This window comes from Lycorma delicatula, chromosome 1 (assembly GCF_047948215.1).
Source record: "Lycorma delicatula isolate Av1 chromosome 1, ASM4794821v1, whole genome shotgun sequence".
Classification (NCBI taxonomy): Eukaryota; Metazoa; Arthropoda; class Insecta; order Hemiptera; family Fulgoridae; genus Lycorma; species Lycorma delicatula.
This window is the reverse complement of record NC_134455.1, coordinates 355,109,659-355,132,851: the sequence shown is the minus strand read 5'-3', so window position 1 is coordinate 355,132,851 and position 23,193 is coordinate 355,109,659. Positions and strand designations below refer to the sequence as shown.

At 29.2% G+C, this 23,193-nt stretch overlaps 1 protein-coding gene across 1 annotated transcript in view; it reads right to left on the bottom strand.

Moving 5' to 3' along the window:
* myo (growth/differentiation factor myoglianin) overlaps positions 1-22,982 on the bottom strand; it is a 243,068-nt gene extending 220,086 nt beyond the window's left edge. The window contains exon 1 of the mRNA XM_075382535.1: positions 22,560-22,982. Within this exon, the coding sequence (XP_075238650.1) occupies positions 22,560-22,917 (358 nt within the window). The 5' untranslated portion in view covers positions 22,918-22,982. The remainder of the gene's footprint in view (positions 1-22,559) is intronic.
* Positions 22,983-23,193: the final 211 nt, after the last annotated feature.

Below are 23,193 nucleotides of genomic sequence, written 5' to 3'. Positions count from 1 at the left end.
TATATATCCGAGGTGTGTATATATATATACGAGGTGTGTGAGAAAAGTAATGAGACTGACTTTTTACTTGCCAAAGTTTTCATTTTTTTCAAACAACAATATTATCCTCTTCAAAGTAGTTCCCTTGGGATACTATACACCGGCGGAGTCTTTGTTCCCACTCCTAATAGCAGCGTTGGAAGGCTTCAATTGGTAGGTTACAGTCAATTGAATGTTCTCCAGAGTTCCAAAATGACGTCCTTATAAGACATGTTTCAGTTTCGGAAAAGGAAAAAGTCACAAGGACTCAAATCAGGTGAATAGGGGGTTGAGGAACCGTAGGAATGCGTTTTGAGATCAAAAATTCCCTGATGGAAATGGCCATGTGACACGGTTAATTGTCATTATGAAGCATCCACTTGTCTGCAATGTCTGGTCTCACGCGAATCACTTTTTTCGTGAACCTTTCAAGGACACCTTTGTATAACACTTGGTTGACAGTTTGTCCTGGAGGAACAAATTCTTTATGCACGATATCTCTACTGTCAAAAAAGCAAATCAGCACGGTTTTGATCTTTGATTTGCTCATTCGACATTTTTTCGGTCGAGGAGATGACGGAGTGGGCCAGTCTTCGCTTTGCTGCTTTCAGGATCGTACTCAAATTATCCAGGATTTATCACCTGTGTTCACATGATTGAAGAATTCTTGAACATTGTCAATCCTCTCAAGAAGATCAACGCACACGTTTCTTCGATTGCCCTTCTGTTCAGTTTTGAGGTTTTTCGGCACCAATTTCGCATGTCCAAAACGTCTGTCAAAATTTGATGTACGGTGAAAGTGTTTAAATTTAACTGTTCTTTCATCATCCTTATGGTCTGGTCTCACAAGAACCCTCACACGCTCAACATTTTCGTCAGATTTTGAAGTTAAAGGTCTCTCTGAGCAAGGGTTTCATCTTCAACGTGTTCTCGGCCTTCCAAAAATAATTAGTGCCAGCCGAAAACTTGGGCTCTTGATATATAATGTTTCCCATAGGCCTGTTTCAACTTTTCTAAAGTCACACTCTCGGATTCCACAAGTTTAACGCAAAACTTGACCGCACAACGTCGCTCTAAATTCCGATGCTCCATTTTCGTAACTCACAACAAAAATACAGCTTCACTGACGGCGCTGTCAAAAATAATGTGTTGGCTGAACGGAGTTGAAACTTGTACTGACCATGTGGAAGGGATGAACAAACCGGTCTAGCACAGAAAAAAAAAAAATATATATATATATATCGTTGATATATATATATATCGTTGATATATTTATATCGTTGAAATTTCTCAATGTGGGCTTATTACTGCAGTTAAGAAAAAGTCCAAATCCAAATTTTTTGGGGATTTTGGGCTTTTTTGGACATTTGTGGTCCAGTCGATTGCAATCAAAAGGGAAGGTGCACAACTAGATGGCACAACAGTCATAAATCCAAAATCTCAACATTCTACGTCTAATCCTTTTTGAGTTATGCGAGATACGTATGTACGTAAGTACGTACAGACGTCACGCCGAAACTAATAAAAATGAATTCAGGGATGGTCAAAACGGATATTTCTGTTGAAATCTGAAACCGAATTTTTTCGCGATTACAATACTTCCGTTACTTTGTACAAGGAAGTAAAATACACGGCTGCCAAAAAATAAAAAAAATAAACTAATTATTATTCAGACAGTTTTAATCTGTTTAAATATATTTTTCATACTGTAGAAATAGCAGGCATTTAAAGTTATCTAATGATTAAGTTCTCACCAGATCTTACATCGATAAGAAAATTTTGTCCTTCAACAAAAATTTTTAAATGCAGTCTCTTTAATATAGGATAATTACTATTCAGAGCCCCCCGAAAGTAGATTGGTCACCCATTATTTTATTTAATTAGATATTGCATAACGATATTTAGTCCTTTATTTCTGTGCCTTATTTCCTTTTTTTATTCCAATTTATTGTCGTTTTTTCAGTTCAATTTATTTATTTATTTTACTTTTTGGCAGTCGTGTTTTTTAATTTTTATAATTGTTTTTCTTATGTAAAATTGAATTTATTTTCTTGCTTGAATATTGAAATAGCATTTTAACAAATGTATTGAAAAAAAATCTGATGTGGAAACCACATAACTCCTTGTACGCCTATTAAATAAATTTTGATTAAATGTTTTATTTTTTATTATTGAATTATTATTCATTGTAAAACTTTTTTTACAGTCACAGATTAATGGTTATTAATAAGTCAATATATTTATATTAAAAAATAAGTAAAAAAAAATAAGGAAATGTCGGATTCTCGCCGATGTGCTTTCTCCTTCTAAGATCCAAATATTTCATTAATTAAAATTTCATTTGGCTATAACTCTGGAACAAATGAAAATAAGTACCACGTATGATATCTCATTGAAAAGCTCTCAATAAGTGCTTATTACTGCAGTTAAGAATAAACAAATTTGTTTCTTCAAAATTCCAAATTTTGTTGGATTTTGGGTTTTTTAGACACTTTTGGTTCAATCATTTGCAATCAAAATGGGAGGTGGACAACTAGGTGTTATAGATTTCGAAATCCTACAGCTAATTGATTTTGAGTTATACGAGATACATACGTACGTGCATATACATACATACATACATACGTACGCACAAAAGTCACGCCGAAACTAGTCAAAATGGATTCAGGGATGGTCAAATGGATATTTTTCTTGAAATCTGTGAAAACCGTAATTATTCGCAATTACAATCTTCCTTACAAATTTACTTCGTATAAGGAAGTAAATATTAATGTAAGAAATTTTTTCTCTTTTACCTTCACGCTTTTTCCCAGTCATCTGTAGTATGTAATCTACAATTTTTTTCATCAGTATATTATGACAAATGTCGTGCTTTATTTTCAATAATAATTATTAAAATAATAATAATAATAATTATTATTATTATTTATATTATTATTATTACTACTATCTTTTGTTATTTATCTTATTAAAATCTACAAAAGGTTTTTTACAGTATTAATCGCAGTATTTTATTTATGTTTCTATCTACGTTTATTTATAAAACAAGCTGAATTTTCTTAAAAATTGAAGTTAATAAAATTTTAATAATTGTAGTTTTATTTAGAATTCTATATTAATTAATCTTGAGGACATATTAAAATTTTTCAAAAAATGATTACATAAATTTTAATTTTTTATTATCATCATGTTACTGTTACTGTATTATAAATATCTCTGAGATTTGTTCTTATACAGAGAGTATGAATTAAAGTTTTGTCCTTCAAAAATCTATTTGTAAAAATAATCAAAAATAAGTTTCTGATAAAGCTTTATATAAATTGAAAAATTCTGAAATGAAAGAAACGCCAACGTAACAAAAAATAAATCACAGTCTAAGAAAATAATGAAAAATAATTTAATAATAACGTATTTAATTAAAAGTCTATAAGATCAAAATTATAACTGTAAATTTAGAATTATGAAATCTGTGATTGATTATAATTAGTATTCCAAGTGAGAATTTCAGCAAAACCATTTTTTCTCTCTACTAAAAAGCATCATGTGAAAGACTATCTATAGATTTATAAATAATGTAAAACGTTGCAAATAGTGAAAAGAACACCACATTGAATAAAAATAGTTATATAAATTTTAATGAACTGAGCAACGAAAGAAATTATAAATTTACAACATAAATATTCAAAAGACGTATTTTATTATTAAATTTAATAATAAAATAAGGAAGAGAAAGAGGAACAGATTAATCGAGAAACAGAGATGAGAATAGGGGTCATACACAAATGACATATTATGCAAGTCGTGCTTCGGTGTATGTGATTGGTATAATATCTGCTAGTAAATAAAATACATTGACATTGTAGAATGGAGGTGGATTTTGAAGGAGGCCAAGGTATCGCGTGATCAATGAAAATTACCGTTTTTTTGTAGTAATTTCTTATCTTATTACATAAAAGGGTAAGTATCTATAAAAATATGTTTATTTTTATAGTTTACCAAGCCTATTTCAACGATTATTATATTTTATTGAAACTATTTTTAAGTAGATACTTCATAGTTCTTTTTAAAAATCTAACGATAAAACAGCTAACTCCTTAACAGTTCAAAATATCGAATAGAACAATTTTAATAGATTCCCCTATTACTAAAACTAGAACCTTTTATATAAAAACATAAAATTCGTAAACTTGTTATAGATTTCCTTTTAAAAATTATCTTGAATTAGTAACGGTCGATATTTTTCTACTTCTAACTATAAAATTAAATTCTCTTTGTGAATTGTACACATCTACTCCTTTACGCAGTAATCAGTCCCTACCTTTTCAGCCGAGATACACATTCCAACCAACCAAGTGGTCTTCTGGCTTAAAAGTCAAATTGTTCAGTTTTTTTTTAATTTTCTTCTACACAGAAATATTGTTTACGCTATACAGATATTATTTGAGAAGTGAGATTTTCTTCAGAACTTAACTTTTTATCTTATCTTTTAAACACATTTTTTTTCTTCATACAAGTTGCAGTACTTTTCAAAATACCTAACTAAAAATAATTTAGCTTTCATTATTTTTTGTATATTGCTTTATTTAGAAACAGTTTCCTGAATAATGAAATTATAAATAAATTGTACAGAGTAATAATAACGTGAAAAGAAGACATCCAGTGATACTTTAAAATAAAAATACACCGAATAAAAATATAACTAAGCGTAAAAAAGTCCAACCAATTCGAAAATTAGCTGTTAAAAACAAAAAAAAAAGTTAAATGGTAACATAATTCAACATAGGTATTGAGAAAAATAAAATTAAATGGTTAACAAAACAGAACAACCAATTGATTATAAAAAAAAAATCCTTTCGGCACGTCGGAAGGCGGAGGTAGGTTTTACCGGTGCTAAGTAGGGGATAAAAATTATTTCCACCTTAAAGTTAAAAAAAACTTCAAATTTAAAGGGGAAAATTGGGGTTTCAAAGAAAAAACCCCAATTGTCCCCCATGGGCCAATGGTTGGTGATATCAAAAAACTTTACTTAACTAAGTTTTAGGTCCTTACTCAAACAATAGTAGGAACTTTAAAGGAATTCGATATTTTACTTAAAAAGAAAGTTATAGCGATATTTTGTTTTTTTTTTCGAAAAAAGCCGCCTATTTCTACCACCGTGGACGATTTTGCCCATTAACGATTTCGACCGAGATTTGGATCGTTATATCTCATGTATAAACTTGACAGCGATTGGCGCAAAATGATGGCAGTTAACACAAGAATGTGAAATATATATATATATATATATATATATATTACACATATATATATTAAATAAACACAACTGAAAGGTTGATAAAGCATTAACAAAATGAACATTACGGAACTTTACAAAATTTAACTTTCACTTTTTTCCTTTTACCCTTTTTCCATTTTCCCCGTTTCCCTCCCCCTTTCATTTTCCCCTTTTACCTTTTACGCTTTTCCTTTCTTCCCTTTTACTTGTTTCATTTTCCCATTTTCATTTTTGTCATATTCCCTTTCCCTTTTCCTATTTTACTCATTCCCTTTCCCCATTTCCCCCTTTTCCTCCTCCTTCTTTCCTTTTCCTGTTTATTTTTTGCTTGTTTCCCTGTCCTCTTTCCCCCTTTCCTCTTTTCAGTTATCTCCTTTCCCCTTTCTATTTCCTTTTCCCCTTTTTCCCTTTATTTCATTTTCTTCTTCTTCCCATTTTACCTTCTTCCCTTTTACTTTTCGATTTTCCCTTTTCCGATTTTTTCCTTTCTCCCTTTTTCGCGCGTAAATCGGTCCAGTGGTTTTTTAGTCTATAACGGACACACATATCGAAAACATTGAAAAGTAATCGTAAAATATTTAGTATAGCGTGTGTTGCTTTTACATCCAACAGATATCGCTGTTTTTCAAAAAAGCATTTTTTTATCTGTCACAGGTATGACATCTTCAGGACCGCCGAATGAAAGGCCGAGGTACTACCACTCGCGCCACGGAGGCCGGCTGGTTAGTATGATTTGGATTCAGATATCTAAATGTTAAATATTGGTGTACGTATTTAAATCTATATATATATATATATATATATACAGAGTTTTCCGGGACGTATGCGCCAAACTTCAGGAACTGATTCAGGACACCAAAGTGAGAAAAAAAATTTCATATCAACGTAAGTCCTATTTTGCTTTGTTTTCCTTCTGGACGCCATTTTATGATTTTCAACAAAAAAAATTATTTTACAGGAACGGGTAAACCTACTTTAATTAAATTTTGCAAATCTAAGACTAGTGTCTTACGAATAAAAAATGTTGAAAACGTCAATGGCGGCCATCTTAATTTTTTAATCTTTAATAATATCTTAGTAATTAATGTTTTTGGTTATTATTTTTTTTTATTACAAAATTTATTAAGCAGTTTATTTTGAATAAAATCATAATATTTTGCCTGTTTCTATTTCCTCTACTAAATGTAATAAAAATAAGGAAATGTAATATAATAAGTCTATCAGTTATTACAAATTTATTAAATTTACATTTAATAATCAACCACTATTAAATGAATAATAATTTTATTTTATATATAACCAGCTTTCTAATAAAATGGATCGTTACACACTCTCAGTAATATTTTGTTTAAGGAACTAATACTTTTAGGATTAAAAGAAACCTTTTTAAAAGCACTTAAAATGTAAAAAACTTTTAAAAATGTTAAAAAAATTACAGTATATTAACCATTGATACATTAATATTTAAACTTAAGTTTTTCTTAATAAATTAGTACAATTGTGAAAATCATTCTAGCAATATTTATTTAATTTTTTCTTGCGTGGAAAACCACAAGAGTAAGCAAGTACATGTCTACATCAGGCTATTAACACGCATCGCGTTAATTTAAACTGTCACGTGATTAATGACGTCACTCAACACTCGCCACTTATGCAACAAATAAAACACACACACACACACACAACCCTTATTTGATTATTTACAATGCAAGCCAACTCACCTAGTGGCCGAGTTACAGTATATGAGACGAATAACTTTATGGCGTATACATATTTAATTACAAATATTAAACATTATTAATTATTTCATTAATTAAAATTATCATCACGGAATCGATTATTATAATAATATTTAATAACGTGTTGTGCAACGGTCTGAATAAAACGACGTGGTATTTCCTTATATACAATCGTATTAATATTTTGCCTATATTTTTAGAAAGGGTGATATTAAAAAAATTTGAATCTGAATTAAAAATAATTCTCTGAATTTACAGCTCATTTAACCTATTAAACATGATAAAGGTAGCCATATTTTCCTTCTTGTATTTTCTATTTATTTTTTGTCTATTTTATATATAGGTAGGTATACGAGTTTATATAGACATCAAAGAATCATAGGGAAAGTCAAAAAAGAAATACTAACACCCTTTAATTATCAAACAAATCCAAAACATTTTTTACACATTTGTATTACTACCAATTCAATAGGTAAATAATGAATTTATAAATTTAACATCATTCTTTAAAAATTAAAAGATTGTTTAATATAATTTATTAAAAACATTTTATTCTTAAAATTCTTTATTTTTTTAAAGAAATTATATTAATTTAACTCTCACAATGGTCTTTTGAGATATATTTTATAAATATAAATAAACACACAGACTTCTCAATACGTCTTTTATAAAAAATCTGATGTGGACACAGCATGACTCCTTTGTACGCCCGTTAAATTACATACGCAGTATACACATTTTTTGTTGCACTTCATTTAAACTTATTTCATCTGAAAGTGAGGTAAGATTCTTTAATTCTTTAATAAAGTTGACAGTTACGCAATTGCTGAAATATTAGATTTTATTAACATCAAATATTTATACGATTATTAATTCAATAATCTTGCATGAAATATTAGGATAGATTAAAAGTCCCTTTATTACTCGTACTACTAGATCAGTATTATTCGTATCGTTGTGAGTTGCTGATAAACAAAAGTTTCAGATTTCTGGTGTGTCGTATAAATTAAAGTTAATAATATAATTTAATTATTGCGTTTAGAGAACTCCTGCATATTGGTTACAAATGTTAATTTCGACCTTACGGTGTAAAAATTCAGTTTTTATTATTGGATTATTTGGTGAATAATTAAAAATGAAAAAGAAACAATCACAAAGGAAAAAAGATATAACATGAAGAAATATACCTCAAAAAAACGACAAGAAGATGAATATAAAGAGGAAGAAATCGTTAAAACCACAGAAAGAATAAAAAGATTAAGAGAAAATTATAAAAATAAAGAGGAAGAAAAAGTTAATACCAGGGAAAGAATAAAAAGATTAAGAGAGGATGAAGAATACCAAAAAATTGAGAGAAAAAATTTGAAAACTACAGAACGTTAACACAAATTAAGAACAGAAGAATTATATCAAACCAAAGAGCGATTAAATGATTGCCAACAAAAAACAAACGAAATGATGATCAACTCCGACTTAGGGAAAATATTGTCTGACAATGTCAGAGGAGTAATGAACTAGAAGATAAGAATTTTTTGCAATTTATTAAAGATCGGGCATGTACGTCTCAGTGTATATACTGTTCTTGTGATGGTCTATTTTTCAGTCACTCTGTAGTTAACTTTATTGTAGTGTAGATAAAATTAAACAGAAATTCCATAATAATTTTAAAAAATTAAACAAACTAAATTAGAAAATCCAAAAATAATACGATTCTAAATTATAATTTTCAATTAATGTTAAATAATCAGATGTTTCATCAAATCATATACACATATGTTTCATACATATACACATATGTAAAAAAAATGCATAAATGATCATATGTTTCTTTTTTAATAGTAATAACAACAATTAAAGTCATTCGTAACCTATCAATGTAATGTAACGGTAAAGTATCTTGAACGAACTCAGACCGACCATTCCTGAGACGTGTGGTTAATAGAAACTCAACCAACAAAGAACACCTGTATTCACGACCTAGTATTCAAATGTGAATAAAAGCAACTAACTTTTACTAGCATTTGAACCTCAGAAACTTCGACTTTGAAAATCAGCTGTTAAACAACTGATTTGCTACGTCGAGTTAATCACTAAACCTGGGCTAATAAAATATATATGTATACAAATATCATATTTCTCATCGACAACTGGTTGAACATCGACAATTGATGTTGAATAAACAAGAGAATTTACTTGTTCCAATAGATAATAGTCTAATGGGTTCAGACCTGGGGAGCGTGCAGGCCAACGAATGAAACAGCCCCTACCAATCCACCTTCCTTGAAAACGATCAATTAATTTTTCTCTGACCCAAATTGCAAAGTGGGAAGGCGCACCGTCACACATAAACCACATGTTTATTGTAATTTGCAAAGGAACGTCCCCTAGAAGTTCAGGTAGGTCATTTGTTATGTATTCCAAATATGAGTCGCCTGTCAATATATGTAGAAAAACGAAAAACCCGATTAGCTTATTCATGTAGATTGCTCCCCAAACATTCAGAGAAAACCTTTGTTGACTTTCTGCTTGAAATACTGCATGAGAATTTTCCTCAAACTAAACATGTCGGTTGTGAAAGTTGTTTATGCTATACCATCCTTAGTGAAAGACGCCTCGTCTGTAAAAAGAATGTTAGATATCTACTTCGGGATATCGGCACACATCATGTTAATTAACCACTGACTGAAAGCAATCCTTGATTTTTTATCACCTGGTAGAAAATCTTGTGCCGTTTCATAATTGCGAGTGTATTATTCCATACTGTATTACGAGATATGTTTTCTTGGATATCAACTCTTCTTCACAATAATTTTGGATCCTGTGTAAACTTGTTCAAATCCCATTCTTCTACTTGTGGCATTGAAAGCGTTTTAGATCTACCATTACCAACTATGACGGCTTTAAATCTCCCAGTTTCACTTAAATGTGCATTTTTTTTTTTTTGTCTTCAGTCATTTGACTGGTTTGATGCAGCTCTCCAAGATTCCCTATCTAGTGCTAGTCGTTTCATTTCAGTATACCCTCTACATCCTGCATCCCTAACAATTTGTTTTACATATTCCAAACATGGCCTGCCTACACAATTTTTTCCTTCTACCTGTCCTTCCAATATTAAAGCGACTATTCCAGGATGCCTTAGTATGTGGCCTATAAGTCCTGTCTCTGCTTTTAACTATATTTTTCCAAATGCTTCTTTCTTCATCTATTTGCCGCAATACCTCTTCATTTGTCACTTTATCCACCCATCTGATTTTTAACATTCTCCTATAGCACCTATAGCTCCTATAGCACATTTCAAAAGCTTCTAATCTTTTTTTCTCAGATACTTCGATTGTCCAAGTTTCACTTCCATATAAAGCGACACTCCAAACATATACATTCAAAAATCTTAACCTGACATTTAACTTAATTTTTGATGTAAACAAATTATATTTCTTACTGAAGGCTCGTTTCGCTTGTGCTATTCAGCATTTTATATCGCTCCTGCTTCGTCCATCTTTAGTAATTCTACTTCCCAAATAACAAAATTCTTCTACCTCCATAATCTTTTCTCCTCCTATTTTCACATTCAGTGGTCCATCTTTGTTATTTCTACTACATTTCATTACTTTCCTTTCGTTCTTGTTTATTTTCATGCGATAGTTCTTGCGTATGACTTCATCTATGCCGTTCATCGTTTCTTCTAAATCATTTTTACTCTCGGCTAGAATTACTATATCATCAGCAAATCGTAGCATCTTTATCTTTTCACCTTGTACTGTTACTCCGAATCTAAATTGTTCTTTAACATCATTAACTGCTAGTTCCATGTAAAGATTAAAAAGTAACGGAGATAGGGAACATCCTTGTCGGACTCCCTTTCTTATTACGGCTTTTTTCTTATGTTCTTCAATTATTACTGTTGCTGTTTGGTTCCTGTACATGTTAGCAAGTTATTATTATAAAATAATAATGTTAGTGCATTTATTATTTATAAAATAATAAAAATTTTGATTAATAAAATTTGTTTGAATATGTGATTTATTTTGTATTTATTTCATTTTCAAAATTTGTTTGAATAAACTATGTATTTTACATTCACATTTTTTATTACTGAGAATGAACTTTTTCTAGGCTAGCTCTTACAATAATGTAAATTTTTAGTAATTTTAGTGAAAAATTTGATTAGTTATCAAGTGAGTCACGATAATAAAAAAAACAAGATAACCACCATACCGGTAACTTTGTATGTCAATAACTTTGTTGTATTCGTCGGATTTTTACGAGTATGTCGTTTTGTTCACAAAAAAATACTTAATAATTTTTATAATACAACACAGTTTGATAAATCTAATAATTCCTAAAATATTTAAGATTGAGAAATTTAAACGACCGTCATTTTGAAATTTGTGACGAATAGTTTTTTCTGTTACAAAATGTTAGTTTAAAATAAAGTACAAAATTTTATTGCGTCAGCTCAAATATTTCTAAAAAATAGTATTATTCTAGAAAAAAAAATGGCGGACAGACAGAAAAATATGCGTTTTCGGATTTATGTTCACTGGAAATGTTTTCTTCAGTATGCTAAATAGAATCACTTCCCAGAAACTCTTACCTTTTAAGGACACCCGGATACATAAATTCATATCAAAGAAAATTTTTAAACAGTTCCATGTAATTCTTAAAATTATTTTTTAAGTTGTTTCGTATGATGACATAGAAATTCATATTAAATTAAATAAACCCGATTCAAGAGTATTTTTTCATGCATACAGGCGATTTATTTTCAATTTTATATAAATATATTAATTATTTTGTATTATTATAACCGAAATATTTTATAATTAACAAAAAATTTTCAGATTTTTTTAGAAAAACATCATAGATACAATAAGAAGATATATTTAGATAAAGTTTAGTTAAAATGTAAGGAATTAGTTATATTTAAAATTTCAAAATTATTTTTTACTCGGTTCTAATAATAGTCTCATTTTTAAATTACGTTAATTGTTTTAGTTATCTCCGTACCTAACTTTTTATCATTTTTCCCCACATGAATCAAATTTAAAAAAAAGACAATAATTAGGTGATTAAAATAATAATATTGGATTGAATTCCGACGAAAAAAAAATAAAGTCCAGCATCATCATAAAAATGTCAAAAACCATAATCTATTTGAAAGTTACAATTTCAAACAAAATTACGTCAATATATCATAAAATAATCGGTCAAAATCAAGAATATCAAGTTGGTTTTATAAAACAGAAAAAACTAAGGTTTTTGTTGCAGATTAGGTTTTATTAAAAAAATCAGCTGACAACAGTTATAGGACTTTCCGGTAACCGCTTTCCACAAGTGGAAACCACGAGGACAAGGTTTACCAAAATTATGGGTTGTTTCTGATGCACAGCTTATACACACAACTTAATTTAAAATATTTATCATTTTATTTAAATATATATTTTTTTTTTCATTTCTTTAATTTAATGATTCTAACTAAAGCGCGCCGCATGCCGTATTTAATTCGAAGTTGTGTGGTAACAGTCGGCACTAACTAAACTAATGTAATTTTACAATTTACATAGAACAAATTTCGCTTGTAAGTCGGAAAACCGGTGTAACCGCGAATCTTAACGCATCAGGTACCGAGTCAATGGGGCGATCGAGTTTGAGACCTAGCCAAACCGAGTTACCTTTTTACACATATACGACATACTCGTATGTTATTCATTTATTTAATTCTACCGCTCACATGTGACATGACAACATACCAGCATTTTGTTGGAGTGAGGGTTTAATTTTGCAAAATGTTTTTTGCATATATATATGTTTTAATTGTCAACTACTATGTCTTAAAAAATATTACCTTAATTAAGTGAAATCTCGAGATATTGAGGGTGACCTTGCTCTACAACCACACCCCCTTGACCTTTTAAGTTGAAAGTTTAATGGCATTAATGTCCCATACATAAAAGTATCTGACCAAGTTTGGTCAAAATAGGTCCAGTATTTCTGAAAATATGAGGTTATTTAGAGGTCGACACCACACACGCGCGCAAATACAAACATCCGGAAAATTTCCATCCGTTTTTTTTGAGTTACTTGGGTGTCAAAACGTCAAGATCCGGTGAAAACCGCTTATGCCCAAATTGAACCGATTTTAATCTTTCCCTTCTACACCTATAGATGGCTTTAGCGATATCTAGACAGTGTAGTAAAAATTTTTATTCGATAATATTTAAATTATTTAGTAAATAACTAACTGTATTATGATAAATTCTGATCTTCTCTATTCATTACCATTTAATGTAGGATTAGATTTAAATTAGAAAAAAGAAAAATTTTGATACAATCAAAAGTTCCATTATTACAACTAACAATAACTATCAATTTATACTTTTAGAATATTTCACTTATACAATTTTTTTTTTCTAAAATGATTAATCAAATATAAAATAACCATTTGTACGGTAAACTCAATTGTTACTGATAAACAAGAGAACTTTTTCATTATTGAATTAATTTTCACTTTTATTTAACAAAACAGCACAATTTGAAAGCTCTGATTAAAAGTATACTAGATCGTGGATACCGATGTTCATTGGTGGTTGGGTTTCAATTAACCACACATCTCAGAAATGGTCGACCTAAGACTGTACAAGACTACATTTCACTTACACTCATACATATCATTCTCATTCATCCTCTGAAGTAATACTTGAAGGTGATTTCCGGAAACTAAACAGGGGAAAAAATTGATTAAACGTATAAAGAAACTTTTAATCATATTATATTGCGATAAAATATTTTTTGTTAGTTCACAAAGTAACTTGAATAAAAAACAGGTTTTGTGTAATTCAATTAAATAGATATTTTTCTATGCGTTCTTCTTAATTATTCAATGTTAAATAACATTTAATGAACTATATGAAATTTTTACGTTAAAAGAAATTCGTTGTTCTAGGGTTTTTAAATGGTTCTCTACCTTGATAAAAGAAACTCTTTAAAAGGAAAATCAAGTGTAATAATATCTAAGCGGTGTTAAAAAAAAGGAATGAAGTTACATCTACATAAAAATAACTTTAAAATTAAAGAGAACAATAAAATGCTAGGTTATTCATTTGTAGCTTCTGTTTTCAATCGGATTACAGTGTAATAAATTAGTTTTTCGTTATAATATCATAATGTAAATCTACAGATTATGATTTATCCATTTTTTAAATATACTAATTTGAATTTTTATAATGACTTGTTCTAACCTCTCGTTTAACACCAAGATTTTATGGACTGTTGCTGTATATATGCACTTAAAGAATATTAAGTTGTTCTCCAATCGATTTTTGATAAATAATACAATATCACATTTTTAAAAAAGTAACAATCAAGACTCCCGTTTAAGACTTGAGTGAATCTTCGCCAAAAAACCAGAATAAAAAACCCAACAAAACGACAACTGGTCTTATTTACAGTAACAGCATATAGCTTCTTGTGAAAGCTAGCGACTTCATACTTTAATATGATAACCAGTAATACCTCTTTGTTATGCATTTTTCTTTATATAAAAGCTTTTTCAGTATTAAAAAAATACTCTAACTGACACACATTACATGTTTTTAATATTTCTCATCACGCAAAATAAATCAACCAATTTTATTCTTTTCCGACAACAAAACAACTTATGTTAGCTTTATAAATATAAAATTATTTTTTGTCCGTGTTTTGTCTATATTTAGTCAGATGGCGCAGGCTAAAATCACGTTTTATTCTTTTTTCATCAAGAAAAAAATTAAACCTCCATTTTACCGTATATATTCACGCTTCGCTCGCTAGTCAAGGTTAGCGAGTAAAGCGAGAGTAGGTTAAGGTTGGTTAAATTATATTTATAATTACTCTGCAAATACCTCCAAAATGCATATAATCTAACCAAACTTAACCTATGCTCGCTTCACTCGCTAACCTTGACTAGCGAGCGAAGGTTAAGTTTGGTTAGATTATATTTATAATTTCCCTGCAAATACCTCCAATTACTGTATAATTATAATTAAAATATAAGCAATTACTAATACGTCATGCATAACGTAAAAAAAACCGGGTGAGGCTGTGTCGGGGCGCACGGCCATTTGTTTTGTTAAACGTGAAACGTTACAGACCTTAGATGATGTTCCTCCGAGCTACAGAATAACCAACTTATCTATCGACTTAAATGGGAGCGCCACCGTAATATTTTTTTTAGCAAAACTGAGAGTCTTTAATGGAAAAATATAGTTCCTTCATTTGGTCAACTCTACAGATAAATTGATCGGTCTGTATGTCAGTAAGTCGCTTTTAGTGTACTGTATTGAAATAAAAAACAAAACTTTGTATGTGTACTAAATTTAATTTTAACATAAAACAGACATTAAAATGTTACATGATATTTATTTTGACTAATATTCAATTAGAATTCTGTTCATCATTGGTATGCGAGAAGTAAAAGACATAGGGCATAAAAGCAGCCGTAGAGGTGCTTTCGCCGTCGGCGTCTTTCACTGAGCGTGTTGTGCTAGCTCTGCGATGTTCCCAAAAACACTCCTACCCGCTTGGCACCGAACATTGGGGTACCTGTGCGTGCCCTGTAACCTCCCCTTTCCAACGATATGGGTAATTTATATTTCCGGCTGGCTTTGCGCGAACTGAGGCTGATATGTTTAATTTTTATACTTTTTTACATGTATACGTTAATTTTTTACACGTAAATATCGTCCAAAATTCAATTATTATCACTTAAATCGATCTATCTTGATAAACATTAACACATGAATCACCACGTTTTCACGTTTAAGGCGTGAGCTGCACTGAATAGAAAAGAGCAAGGAGCACCCGACCGATCTGTGCTGTGTCCTCTTCCCGCCAACTCGCTCGCTAGTGACGCAAACTCAAAGTTGTATCGGTGAGCTGATTATGTAAATTATAAAATAACACCGCATTTACGTCTCTGAGACAAATAGTTAGGGAGTTATTAAGGCAGGACGATATAGACCTTTTTGTTGCGATTCAAATTTATGTTCTGGTACCGGTATGTTTCGGTGTTTTTAAAGACGTTCACGTCAAAACCATTGTGGGGGAAAAACAGAAAAGACCCAAGTATTTTTTTTTGAAAATCGACAATAGTATCTAGATGTAAAATGTTACATCTGTTTTTTAACTATTTTATGTCATCTTGATGAAAATGATGAAAGATATTATAATCAAAATAACTGATATCACAAACCACCAAAAAAACAATTTCATTTAAAAATTGTTATTGAATGTCCTTATGACAAAACGATTTATGAAATTAAAAAAAAAAATTATTAGAATATAGAACTCCGAATGTATCCCTCAAAAAACTGCGTGAAATTATCCATCAAAAAATAATTGTTTGTCCCGAATCCGAAAGAAATGATATTTTTAAACTTACAAAGGTTCACTCACCACAGTGCTGTTTCAAAATATAACATTTAACTGGTTTGAAAAAACGCGGAAATAATGATCAAAAATCTCAATCGTTAAGAGCAAAATCTATTTTTAGAGTAGTATTATTTTGTTATTTATTATTTTGTAATTGAAATAGCAAGAGAATCTTTGTATTTTTAAAAATATAAATTTTTTTCGGATTTGGGACAAAAAATTGTTTTTTGAGGATATCTTCACACTGTAAGTGTTTTTCGGAGGTATTATTCACAATTCTTTTGATTTCATAATGTTTTTGTCATTAAAAAATTCCGTAATACTTTTACAATGAAACTGTTTTTTTGTTGGTTCTGATAACAATTCATTTTAAAGACTATTACCTACAGTAATAAATTAATTATTAATTGTTTTATATAATGCACATATTATACCACGATTACCCCGAATTTAAAAAAAAAAAGTTTTGTTTGACACGAATATTCCGTAATCAGTGAAGTAGGTTGAATCATTTTTATGCCATCTATCTAAGTAGATAGATGATAAAGGCATAAATATAGATGGCATAATAAAATAAGTTTCGTACTTATGGATTATTCTTAAAATAACCTTACCCCCATTATAATACTTGTGTATTATTAAAATTTAAAACATCGAGCTATGTACAAGTATAATACTATATAATAGTTGTAGCACTACTAGTGACAAGTAACATTAGTGACAACGATTTAAATGTCTTTAGTAGCAAATTCAACAATTGCATTATCAAAGATTTAAGCATCTGCGTCAATTTTGAAACTTATTTAATCAAGTTTAAATGTTTGTACCGGTCATCAGTTACATTTAATAATTGACTTATAATTGTTAAAAATTTTATCACCGTTTATTCTATAGTTTAAGTATATATGTCGTAGACAAATTGAAAAATCAGGCCACTTGTAAAGAGCGCTCTCATTTTCCAGTGCTCCCGACAAATTGGTAACCAAACTTAACCAACGCTCGCTTTGCTCGCTAACCTTGACTAGCGAGCGAAGTGAACGAAGGTTAAACTTGACAGATTATATTTATAATTTATCTACAAACACCTCCAAATACCCACTGATTTGGAAGAAAAAATGTGCAATTGTTTGCACACTTTCTAATTAGCCTAAAGTTGTATGGGCTCATTATAATTAGCCTGAAAAATATAGGCTGATTAAAAATCGTTAGATTTATGTCGTAAGCTCTTTACAATAAGCCTTATTTATTAATTCGCCTGCGACACATACAAGACTTAATACATATCAGACTTTTTTTTTAAATTTGACCTATAAATTTTTAATTAATAAATAAATATTTTTGTGTCTGTAAATATTTTACTTTATAATTATTACTTTTGTTATTCTATATTTAAATTTTTTTCTAATATTTTAAATTGACCTAAAATTTATATTGTACAGTAATCTATCTGTATTAATATATTAACCATTTTTTCTTATTTTTTAATTATTAATACTATTAAAAAGTACGAGATAATTTTTCGGTAGAAACAAAAAAAAAAACATAATTAAACGACCTTAATTTTTTTGATTTAGTTAATTATTTGTTTATAATGTCAATTCTTTTACAATTTCTTTTTGAAACAATTCTAAAAGACAAAACACAGATTTTTTTTGATTTTTTCCATAATTTTAAACAAAGGTTAATAGGAAATTAAAATAGATAAGATAATCTTTTAATATTTTGGATCAATGAAATCATAATCGTTTCATTAACAAAAAAAAATTGTTCATTTTAGAACGAAAATGAAATTTTCATTATAAAAAATCTGATGTCACCACATTACTTCCTTGTACGCCTATTAAATTACAATACAAATTTTTTGTTGCGGTTCATTTAAACTTATTTCATTTGAAAATGAGATATGGTCCTCTAATTCTTTAATAAAGTGGACAGTTACACAATTGCATTTGTGGTGGACACCACATTGCATCACGTTTTTTAGTGGTGTCCGTATCAGCATTTTATATTTTTTTTATATATTAATTTTGTTTCGCGTCGCTCAAATAGTTGTGTAGTGTAAGTGAGAACCTGGCGGATCAGTAACCATGGGACACATCGGTTCGAATCCGACTTTCATACACATTTATTTTTTCTTAATTTTTTTTAAATTTAAATATATTGATTTAATTAATAATTATTATAAACCTCCATAAAAATTTTATAATTAAAATGAAAAGTACATAAAATTTTATTTCACTAATAACTTCTGATTTTTCATATTTCTTTTTATTGTTGTTATTAAATTATTATTTATCATAAAAGATTTTTTTACAATCAGAGGTTAATAATTATTAATAAATCAATATATATAATTTAAAAAAAGTTAAAAAAAGAGATGAAGTCGGATTTGAACCGATGTGCCTTCCACTTATAAGATCAAATATTTTATTAATTATAATTTTATTTGGCTATAATTCTGGAACCAATGAAAATATCATTTATGATATATTGCTGAAAAGCTCTCAATGAGGGCTTATTTCTGCAGTTAAAAAAAGTCAAAATCCAAATATTTTGGATTTTGGTTTTTTCCTACACTTTTTGTCCAGTCCATTGCAATCAAAAGGGGAGGTGCGCAACTAGATGTTACAACAGTCCTAAGTCCAAAATTTCAACATCCTACGGCTAATCGTTTTTTAGTTACGCGGGATACATACGTACGTATAGACGTCACCCCGAAACTAGTAAAAATGGATTCAGGGAAGTCAAAATAGATATTTCCGTTGAAATCTGAAAATCGAAATTTTTCGCGAAATTTTTCCTTTATTTCGTACAAGGAAGTGAAAAGAACATTTTACGCCGTATGTGATCTTTTCCATATTTTACGGGATAATATACCCGCACATAAATTTTTCACTGACTTATTCCTTATTTGGTTAACTAAAATGCATACAAAACACAAGAAAATACATTTACAGAATCCCACGATATTGGAGTGATTCTAAAATTTCAGTTATTAAAATTTTTCCATTTATTGATTCTAAATATTTTATATTTAAATAAAATACATTTACTTAAAATCAAAAGTCATGAAGTAATAATCGATTGAAAATCATATTATTGTAGGAAGAAAGTGCAACAAAATTCGTACAAACAAGCTTAAAATAAAATAAAATAAAAATAATTTGTATTATGTGTGTATATAAATGTTTACTTTCTTTAAGCGATGTTTGTATATATGTACGCAGATATGTCTTCCAAATAATTAAATATAAATAGTAACACATATTTTAATGTTTTACTTTACAGTAATCAAATATAGTTAGATTTTATATTCATCACGTGAGAAATTAAATCTACTCATTCAATTTCATTGAACTACATCGAATTGAAAACGTATAAATTTTGGTATGGTAATTGCTTATCAAAATAAAACCAATCAGACATTATATATTATAAATATATATATATATATATATATTCTTTACCTACATTGAAGTCATTACACAATTTAATAGTATACTGAAAGCATGCCACTTTGCCTCCCGCGCTAAACTATCAATAGAAGTAGAATAAAACAACTCAAAAGAAAAATAAATCACTACTTATAAAACATCGAGTGTTGGATTGTAAATGTATTAATACTGAACTTTATTCTAACTAAATTTTAGTTTAATATCTATAAAAAGGAGAAAGATATCATATCACATCACGTATAATCTACCCAGGATCGTATATTTAACGATTTGTAAAACACGTTTTATTACCTCTTCTACAAAAAAAAAAAAAACCTCTAATAAATGTTTTATACTATAGCGATAGAGTTATATACCATATTATCATACCTATTATTTAAGGATTGTTATTACTGTTTTCAAATGAAAGCGTGAAAGAACAGAACGTAACAATTAATTATAATTTTTTTTTTTTTTAATTCGTAAATCCTAAAAATTTAAAAAGAAGCATGGGAAAAAGTATAAAAATTTAATTTAATATGCAACTATGCAGTTATTTTATCAGATATCTACGTTCTTTAAGGGAAGAAATGGAGAACAGAATACGCTATTGAGTAAAAACTTTAATTATCTTAAAAAATGATCTTTATTATTAGAATCTTTAACATCAGTTAAAAGCTTTTCAAGCAGCTTAACTCTTTTTAATGTATGAGGTGATCTTTTAAAATAATTTCTATGTTTTTTCTCAATATAAATATTGTCATTATTCTTTTCATTTTAATCAGAAACATACACACGTTTCATTTTAAAACTAAGCCTAATAAAAATATTTTTAAAAATTTATATTATTTATATGAGCAAATGATATAGCGTTTGCATAATAGAATTAATACAAATTTAAGGTTTCTCGAAGTTTAATTAAAATTTAATAGTGAACACTATTAAATTTTTGAAAATATTAATTACACTATTAAATTGTAACATAATTTTACAAAATTAATATTTAATTTTAAACAACAAATAATAAATATTCGTAAGTTAAATAAGAAAAATTTATTTCTCATTATTTTTCTCCATGTACCGCCCTCAGTAGATCAAATTAATTTATTTTATTATTTATCACAACCTAATTTTAAGAGCTCTATTCCATTCTTTATTAATTACCGAAAATTAATACTTTATAGTCACGCATACACATTTATTTAAAATCGTATTTCAATCATATAAATTCTTTTTTAAGTTATAAATATGTATGAGGTTACTCGGTTATGATAATTCAAATTTAATTATACCAAATACATTTATTACATCGTATTAAATTCAAAGTATTTATACATTGTTTAAGAATACAGTAGAAATCTTATAAATGTATTATATGTTTCGATAATTGCAAACTGCATAGAATTTTTTACGTCAGGATCTTTATACGTTTACCAGTGACAATGAAGAATTAATTATATACAGTCATATTACATATCTCTCTATTCATCGGTATGTGGTATGTACAACATACAAAATAGTATTAATTAGCATTGATTATATAGATATTAAGTCTATAAATAAATTCATCAGTTATCACGCCGCTCACGTAATCGATCTTATTAAAAAAGCAGTGAAGGATAAAATTAGCAAAAAAAAAAAAAGCGAAATAAATATAGCCTATTTAAACATATAATAAAATCTGGTTCTTAGCAAATTTATTAAACTGGTTTTCCTTGAGTAAAAATAAAATTAAGTGCGTTGCACTTCATCTTAAATGTATTTGTAGCTGCATAGAAAATAATACAAATAATCGAAATTTAATACGCAGATAAAAACAAATTAAAAAATTTATTTTAAAAGTATATTTTTTAGTTACGAGCATTACTTGATTTGTTGAATTTAAGAGTAAACTATTAACCCGCTAATTTTATACAATCACACACACGCGCGCGGGCTCACACACACACATACACACTTACATATTTACATACATAAAATAAATAGATACATATACGTTAACATCACGTTATCTATGATTATTATTATTATTACTATTGCATTTTAATTATTTTCTCTCTTTTTCTATCATTCGTTATTTTACACTACTTATAAACCGACACTGTTTTAAAGTTTTTTTTTTTCGAATGATAACTTTTAGACGAAGAACTTCTATCCGCGTAGTCAACGAAAAGTTAACGTGATTCTTAAAATGAGCCACTTGAAACTTAACTCTTTAAAGATTAAAAAAAGTTACGAAAATCGCTACAGAATTTTTACTTTCAAATATAAATAAGAAGAGTTAGAAGAGCTGCATGCAGTTAGTTAAAAGTACTTAATAAAAATATCACTAATTAATAGAAATACTGTATGCACTTCAAATATTGCTTAAGTTACCGGGCAGTTTTTGAAGCGAACACATGGGATTTCACCATGTTTTTAAAATTCATTGTATACTTATTATATTCAGTCAGGGTTTATTACATTTCCTAGTTTTTTTTTATTTTTATTTTTATTTTTATTACATTTACAACATAGTTTTTTAAGTGAATAATATATTTCTCATAGTGATTAGCAAATCGCCAATTATCAGAAACATAGAGTGGAAGTTTTCGATATTTATTAGTTGTGTATCCTACGCCTTTCTTAAATAAAATCCTTATTTTTATTAATTTAATAAATTATTTTTTTATAAAAATTACTGACGTGGCTGAGCGAAGGCGATGACCTTCTCGGTGCGAGCATGGAAATCATCCTCTTCGTCAAGAACCAACGGTCCAGGCTTGAAGGGCTCATCGCCCTGCATTCCCTGTGTCGGCACCAGAACTCCCATACCGTACAGGTCGATGAGGTGCCTCAGAGGCGGTAACTTCGGTAGTTGTCGTCCTGTCATATTAGGCGCTTGTTTCATTCCCAGCTTGCTCAGGACCTGCTCCTTGATGGCAGCTAGGCTGAGGCTACGAAGCTCCTGCCTCATACGGCAGGACGAGCACGGGCTGGCAGTAGTGGAGTTGTCCTCTCCGGCCGCCAGGGACACCAGCAGCAACATGCACCAGAGGCTCATCGCGCTCCGACTACAACACCGCACCACCTCCTTGCATGACGCGCCGCAACTGTGCACAAGTTGGACCCAGGTTATGGCCGTGGTGGGGATAAAAGTCATGTTAGGGAGCTTTTTACAATAATTACTCTCCCCTCTCTCCTGATACGGCGCGTCATCACGCCCTCTCTAACAATGCCGTCACTGGCACATATTAAAAATTTTCTAATCGGTTGCAAATTTGTAATGCACATTTATAAAGAACTACTTCTGACACGATCGAGTGACACAAAGATAAAA